The 8,279-nt window shown below is 38.2% G+C and overlaps 1 protein-coding gene across 1 annotated transcript in view; it reads right to left on the minus strand.

Moving 5' to 3' along the window:
• Positions 1–667: 667 nt before the first annotated feature.
• LOC311223286 (uncharacterized protein) overlaps positions 668–8,279 on the minus strand; it is a gene marked incomplete at its 5' end in the record, with an annotated part of 14,212 nt that continues 6,600 nt past the window's right edge. The window contains 6 exons of the mRNA XM_084308079.1: positions 668–900; positions 2,616–2,680; positions 2,799–2,968; positions 4,188–4,288; positions 4,403–4,471; positions 6,759–6,789. Of these exons, the coding sequence (XP_084164205.1) occupies positions 867–900; positions 2,616–2,680; positions 2,799–2,968; positions 4,188–4,288; positions 4,403–4,471; positions 6,759–6,789 (470 nt within the window). The 3' untranslated portion in view covers positions 668–866. The remainder of the gene's footprint in view (positions 901–2,615; positions 2,681–2,798; positions 2,969–4,187; positions 4,289–4,402; positions 4,472–6,758; positions 6,790–8,279) is intronic.

Genomic DNA, 8,279 nt, shown 5'->3' on the forward strand with positions numbered 1-8,279 from the left:
AGACGTTGTTTCAACGTCATGACATAGACGTCTAAAATCAGTCTAGAATGGGGTGAAAAGTGAAAGTTTGGTAGACGTCTATTCCAGACGTGTTTTTAACGTCTAAGCTTAGACGTTTTTTGAACGTCTATGTTTAGACGTTGTTTCAACGTCATGACATAGACGTCTAAAATCAGTCTAGAATGGGGTGAAAAGTGAAAGTTTGGTAGACGTCTATTCCAGACGTGTTTTTAACGTCTAAGCTTAGACGTGTTTTGAACGTCTATGTTTAGACGTTGTTTCAACGTCATGACATAGACGTCTAAAATCGGTCTATAATGGGGTGAAAAGTGAAAGTTTGGTAGACGTCTATTCCAGACGTGTTTTTAACGTCTAAGCTTAGACGTTTTTTGAACGTCTATGTTTAGACGTTGTTTCAACGTCATGACATAGACGTCTAAAATCAGTCTAGAATGGGGTGAAAAGTGAAAGTTTGGTAGACGTCTATTCCAGACGTGTTTTTAACGTCTAAGCTTAGACGTGTTTTGAACGTCTAAGCCTAGACGTTGTTTCAACGTCATGACATAGACGTCTACCAAACTTTACATTAAAGCACGAGCGTTGAAAATGCATTGTTTAAACATTAACACATCAATAACATGGAATAGTCAAAAGTTAGCCGTTTTTATAATTTCTTTTTATTTTAAAATACTAAAGGCTGGCCCAACACACACATACATAGCAACTGAACATTTTGAAGATTAAAGATAGAGCTGATAGCGGATCTATTTGAGCTAAGGGGCGGCGCAGAGAGGGTTGTATCCTCCCAGTCTTCGGCACTTCGAGACAGCCGGAGAGGCGCAGAGGGGGTCGCATCCTCCCGGTCTTCAGCACGGGACGTCCAACACTCCTGGACAGCCACTGACAGGGAGACAGGGAGACGGGACAGGCGTTAATACAACTCACGTGATTGTGATGGGCGGACATAGCAATAGATACAAGTGGTAAGCATTAGTAGGTTACAGCAGTAGGGATGACCCCCGGAAATATTGTGTCTATTACTAGGCTTGCTTAAATTGTGAAGAAATGAGAATATGAATTAAGATTTCTCTTTGCATCTTTGACAGTGAATAACACCATGCTAATAATGACCAAACATTAAAAACTGCCACTGATCTCGTTCAGTACCTTCTTGAGATCATGTGTACAAAAAAGTCTAAGGAAATTAATAAAGGGAATATGATTAAACCGAAGGTTCTGTAGATACAGTACTGAATTCTCCCATCCGGACCAATGCCATAAGAAATATTATAGAATAGGAGGCGTATAAATTACCTTATTATAGCCAATTCGCACATTTATATATATATATATATATATATATATATATATATATATATATATATATATATATATATATATATATATTAGCTACATAAATATACTGTAACAGGTTAAGCCTTTGAACATTAAGGCAAATAGGTAAATAAAATATTGCTCCACTTCTACAAGGACATTTGCATATTCTTGGTATCTAGGGACATCTATGGACCTCAGGGAACGTAATCACAGTGTCAGAAATATTGTGTCTATTACTAGGCTTGCTTAAATTGTGAAGAAAGGAGAATATGAATTAAGATTTTTCTTTGCATCTTTGACAGTGAATAACACCATGCTAATAATGACCAAACATTAAAAACTGCCACTGATCTCATTCAGTACCTTCTTGAGATCATGTGTACAAAAAAATCGAAGGAAATTAATAAAGGGAAGATGATTAAACCGAAGGTTCTGTAGATTCAGTACTGAATTCTCCCATCCGGACCAATGCCATTAGAAATATTATTATAGAATAGGAGGCGTATAAATTACCTTATTATAGCCAATTCGCACATTTATATATATATTTACATAAATATACTGTAACAGGTTAAGCCTTTGAACATTAAGGCAACTTAAAGGAACACTCCCAACATTTTGGGAAATTAGCTTATTAAACATCTTCCCTGGAGTTAGACATGCATGCATTGCATTAGGCTTAGGGAACACCTGGACCGTTAGCCTAGCTTAGCTTCATCCGTGGAAGTAGGTGCTACATTAAGCCTAGTTCTCAACAGTCATGAAATACAATACCTCTCCTATCTCTCCTCTGCTCTCTGCCTCTAGACATTTTTTAAATTCCGTTATCCGTTCCAACATACACGGTAGAGGGCAGTCTCCTTAAAGGCCCTCTTGTCTCGTAGACCACCCCCTTATAAATTAAAACGGGACATGACTGCATTTGTCATGAGTCTCTAAGAGAAAGTCATGACATTAATAATTCAAGCAATTCAACAATGACTAGTCAAAACAAATACAAATTGAAGGGAAAAGCTGTACTAGGACTACAAGTGTATCACCAGTTTCATAAAACCCCTTCCTCCCAGTTTTTTGTTGCATGATGATGATCATGAACACATTTATTATGCATTGTATTTTTTGTTTAAATGTCAACATCATCTGTCCATCCTCAGTACATTTACTATCAATATAATATACGCGTCTGACTTCATCTGGTCTTTCCAAACATAAACACAGAAAGTGAGAATGCATGCCTGCCTGCCGCAACCTGCATCTTTGTACATGCATATAAATACCTGTCCATCATCTTGTTAGTGCAGTCGCGGACACTCTTTCCCCCGATCCCCGTCAATGTGGATATCTGAATAAGAAAAAACCAAATGACATGTATATTAATGTAACATCATGTACAATACAATTTAAATCCTTTGAACATATGAGTCAGTAATCTCTAACCTAGGAAAAGATTTAAAAGTCACCATTTTTGTCCTGATGTCCACCCTTTCAAGGTCCTCCTCAAGCAGGTTCAACGCCTCCTCTGTCTGGCAGGGGTGTATGTCGACCCTCCCATCCGGATGAATTTCTTTGTGGAGTTTTTTGATATCATCCTTGATTTCCAGGAGGGTCTCCATCACTTTTCTCTGGAACCCTGATATAAATGACAATTATTAGTTAAATGTAGTGAAAACATTCCGTACTTCAAATAACCGCAAATATTGTGCAAAACAACTCAAACCGTTTGTGACTGAGGAGTTTTAATGTATTCTCCCATACTTCACAGAGGAATAAACTCAAATTACATGCTAAGATTTTATCACTGTTAGTTGTTGAAACAACGGTCACCAGTGTCTAGGCATTTTTACCCAACTGTAAGAATGTTTACACCAGCAATAACTTATAATATGGTAAATTCTATTTATAATCTTAGTCTTTTCAGGCAGAGGAAATTTGTCTCTCCTGGGAGTGGGCCTTGTCTGGGGTACATCTGAAACAAGTACAGAATATTTCTGTGACATGCTACAGAAGCTTCAATACACGGGTGCGTTTATGGGGGACCTGATGTAAACAAGACGAAAGTCTTTCTCTGGTCTGCATGCCCTTAACAATTGTATGTATTGAGCTGTACTGTACCCATTCTGCAATATGTTAATAAAGTTTTAAAAATCAATAAATAGCATTTTTAGGAAACTATTGTATATTTGTACGTCTCTAAATGTTTTGATGAATTGAAAATAGAAGACCCTTATGTAAAAAAGCCGAAAGTCTTTTTCTAGTCTTCATCCTCCAGTCCACTGTTGTTGTATTGAGCTGTACTGTATTGTACCCATTCTGCAATCGTTAATAACGCTTTTCATTCAATCATTCAGCCGGCAACAGAATAATTTTGATTGACAGTCGAGTCTGCCAATTACGTCACATCGCTTGCACCCGCCCTGCTGTTCTTAGCACCAATCGGCAAGCGCTATGCGTTTTTTACTTTCCTGAAAGTCCTCCATTGATTTTGATGAGAGCTCAGCTCAACGACAATTTTCATAGCACCACGACATTGTGTCGCACTGTACAGCCTTGGTTGTAGGCTAAAGTTTTACAATTTTTTTTATCCAATTTGTATTGATTAATTTAGGAGTGAAATGCCAATGAAGGTTGAAATCACTACTCACAACGTTGCTCCCAGATATTATTTTTCACTCGCAACGGCCAAATTAATAGGCAATTTGCGATCATCTCGTCGCAGTGTACAGCCCTGCAAACATTAGAGCTGCTACGTCAGCCATCAAATGTTACAGCTAACACTAGTTGCGTTAATCAACGCAACTAATACCAACAGCAGTGGAAACAAGAGATGGTGGGATGATGTCACAATTTACCAGCTCTGGTGTAGAACCAGTTGTCATCATTAGGGGCCAGCTCCTTGTGTTTAGCCAGCTTGACCAGGTCCACCCAGTCTGGCACCTTCAGCTTTCCTGACCTGGTGACAGAAGAAATGTATCATAACAGGAGGCCCTGTGGAATATGCTTTTTTATATTCTTTTAATAGTGTGACTGTCACACCCCTTGGAGGAAATTAATTAAGTCAACTCACTTTTTCAGGAAGGCCGCCAGGGCACGAACAAACTCCTGTTGGTTCACGTCTTTCACTGACGCCCGGCATCTGGACACATGCAACAGAACGTTACATTTTAAATAAGGATTAACATAAGTATTTGACCTCTAGACTAACGTACAAGTGTCTTCTCAATACAAGTATATTCGATTTAGTTACACAGGATATTGGCAGCAGGTCACAGCATAATTTAAGCTGCAGTTGCCATATCTGACATTGAAAATGGGGGACCCTGATGTAAACAAGACGCAAGTCCTTCTCTGGTCTGCATCCCCTTAACAATTGTGTGTATTGAGCTGTACTGTATTGTACCCATTCTGCAATCTGTTAATAAAGTTTTCAATCAATCAATGACATGGTGTGAGCGACACATATTCCCCATTCATGAATGAATGAATGAAAACTTTATTTAACAGATTGCAGAATGGGTACAATACAGTACGGCTCAATACACACAATTGTTAAGGGGATGCAGACCTGAAAAAGACGTTTGTCTTGTTTCCATCAGGGTCCCCCATTTTCAATTCATATAGACATTTATGACATACACAACATACATGACATTTATGGCATAGGGACATATAGGTATTTAGTACTGATACATTTGTGACATAAACGGTATTCAAATATACAGTACTGTTACCCCTAGATCCTGACAAGAGTATATACATATGATGGGGAGGGGACTGTACATTAGGAGGGGGTGGGTGGGTGGGAGAGAAATATCCATACGGCGGGGAGGGAATATATACATGCGGTGGGGAGGAGACTGTCTATAAAGCCAGGGACTAACGTTGTTAGCTAAACATGGGCTAAATAAGATAACTGTGGGGGTATACTTGCAAGATCTCCTATTAGGTTGCGTAGCCATTAATATTGTGATTGTGCTGACCTCACTATATGTTCCAATTATATAAAATTGACAGCCAGATAAATACCTCTTGACACCACGACTCTGAAGACACTTGAATCCTTGTCCACAGGTTTATTGATGTTGCAAGGAAGGGTAAAACTGAAACATACAAACATTTACATAATCAATAATATGTTTGCTTTATGAAACATACAAACTGTATATAATCAATATTATGCTTGCTTTAAACAATTTCCCCATATCTTCAATATGAACTAAATCCCATATTTTACTATGTCTTACAAGTTACATGTTATTTATCAAATACGTATTCTAACCTAAATGTAACATATTGCATCCTTTTTAATATGTACAGTAGCCTATCAATTGTACATGCATTTATATCTAGTATTTATTCTGGAATGGACTAATGAAGGTGTGGGACTAATTTTGTTTGTTTACACATATAAAAACAATTACATATATAATACAATATAATCCACAAGGGATGTGTAGGAGAATTGCCTAAAAACCCTCTAGGGCTTGCATGTGGCATTCACCAGGAAGCAAAATTACATTATATCAAGATAAAATATAACCCCCCCCCCCCCTCCCAAACAAACACACACACACAAGCAGGCCTACATACGACACTGAAGCAGGCACCCATGCCATACGATTTCTGGTATAGAGAAAACCATTAATGACAGGAAGAATATATAATAAAACGAAAATACAATAACAAAATACAAACAAGCCATCAGACCACAGTTTGTAAAGGAAGTCCATATGTGTGGGACTAATGTCAGTGTGCACTGCTCATCATCAGTAATACTATTCAGCAGACCTAATTACACAAAACGTTTTCATATTTTCCTAAATAATTATCTGCAATCGTTCATAGTACTGTGAAGAACAAACACATACCCAAGATTCTATCACAGGGCATAAAATGATGATAGATTACACTAGATTAGCTCAGAAGAATAATAACGTATTTCTCCATGAGATTCATTCACTTCCTGAGTCTCCGTGAGATTCATTCACTTCCTGCCTACCTGCGTGTCACTGAAATGACCTCACTTCCTGTGATTCTTAAAGGGACCATGACAGAATTGCAGAAACACAATAATATTACTTAGAAAATTATAAACAAGACTTAAGTACTTTTCTAGGCTCTATTTTTAGAATTTCAGACAATTGGTTACACTTTAAATAAAAATAATAAAATTTCTTGATTCAGAACAATTTTATCATGGATGAACAACTTTCAATGCGAACGGTAGATTAGAATGTCAAGGACCTTTTAAGCACCTTGTTAAAAAATTGGCTGTTTAAGGAATTCCAGACCTGGATTTGTTTGTGTAAAAAATCAAAGCACTTTAAGCACTTCCACTTCAAGGACCTTGTGCGAACCCTGATTATTATGTTGATTTGTTTATCAATTCAAATAAGGATAGAAGGGAGGGTTTGCTCACATACCGAAAAGCCTTGATCCTCAGGCCTCCACCAGCTGGAAAGAAAACGGAAGTTAACAGATATCAAATATCACATTACACAACACTGTGACTAGACAAGTACATTAACGTTATTTGAATAGGTTTTAACCGCAACGGGCATAATAGTAATGGCGAGGATATAAAGCATGTTAAAGACGCATTTATTTGATGCGTTGCTCGCCGAGTTTACAAACGGAGCTCACATTTGCTAATGTGGCGCCAGTAACACATAGCGAGAGAGAGCCGGCTAATCGACAGTAGTGCACCGCACAATACACAGGCCCTTACACAATACAGGCCCAGGCCTGCAGATAACAACAATTTAACCTATTGGTAAACAAACGTACTGCTGAAATTATACACTATGACTGCTGTTGTGACAGACATATGGTTAGGATGTTTACTATATACTGTATTCATTTAAGAAAAAAACTCCTGGCGCATATACTTTTGCGCCATTAGACCTACACGAGGTAATACTATGTAGAGCGGCACTGTTTGATCATGCAACGCATATGACTAAAAATAACACTAGAATTAAAATTACACTTTATATACCCAGTTATATAATTTGTACACTACTAACCTCCGTAGCGAGAGATTTCCTCCGTGTGCGTGGCGAAGGATAAGAGCTGCGTCCTTGTGGCAATATATAACTTCAATGTTTCCAAGAGTAACATTTTTGTTGTTTTTGGTGAGCTGACTGAGGTGAGCAGCGGGTCTTCCTGATTTCTAAGTTCACAAAACCACGCCTGGAATGTGCCAGATGTGATTGGACAATCTAAAATAAAGTGTTATAAATTTGATTGATTGATTGATTGAAAACTTTATTAACAGATTGCAGAATGGGTACAATACAGTACAGCTCAATAAACACACAATTGTTAAGGGGATGCAGACCAGAGAAAGACTTTCGTCTTGTTTACATCAGGGTCCCCCATTTTCAATTCATCAGGACATATATGACATATATTTTTTATTTTACCTTTGTTTTACCAGGTAGTCACTTGAGATCAAAGATCTCTTTTTCGAGCAAGACCTGGCCAAAATGGCAGCAAAACAAAAACAAACATACTTAAATACACAACACACAGACAGAGACATAAAAGGCAAAGTGGGGCAAGGGGATACATTTGAGCTGCAGCTAACTAGATTGAATGGGATTGGGGAGATTGGATTTATGACATACCAGATTTACAAATACAGTAAGTACAATACATCACAGAGGACCTGACATGGTCAACACACATATATTCTGTGGTGAAAAAGGCTAAACAGCGCCTCTATCACCTGAGACAGTTAAGGAAGTTCAGAGTATCGGGGAAGATACTCCACTCCTTCTATTCTGGGGCTGTAGAGAGCATTCTGACTGGAAACATCACTGCCTGGTTTGGAAACAGCACAGCACAGGACAGGAAGGCAGTCTAGAGAATGGTGCGCTAAGCAGAGCGTACTACGGGTATTGCACTACCACCCCTGCAGGTCTTATATAACAGGAGGTGCA

Source organism: Notolepis coatsorum, assembly GCF_963971535.1.
Source record: "Notolepis coatsorum genome assembly, chromosome: 2".
NCBI lineage: Eukaryota > Metazoa > Chordata > Actinopteri > Aulopiformes > Paralepididae > Notolepis > Notolepis coatsorum.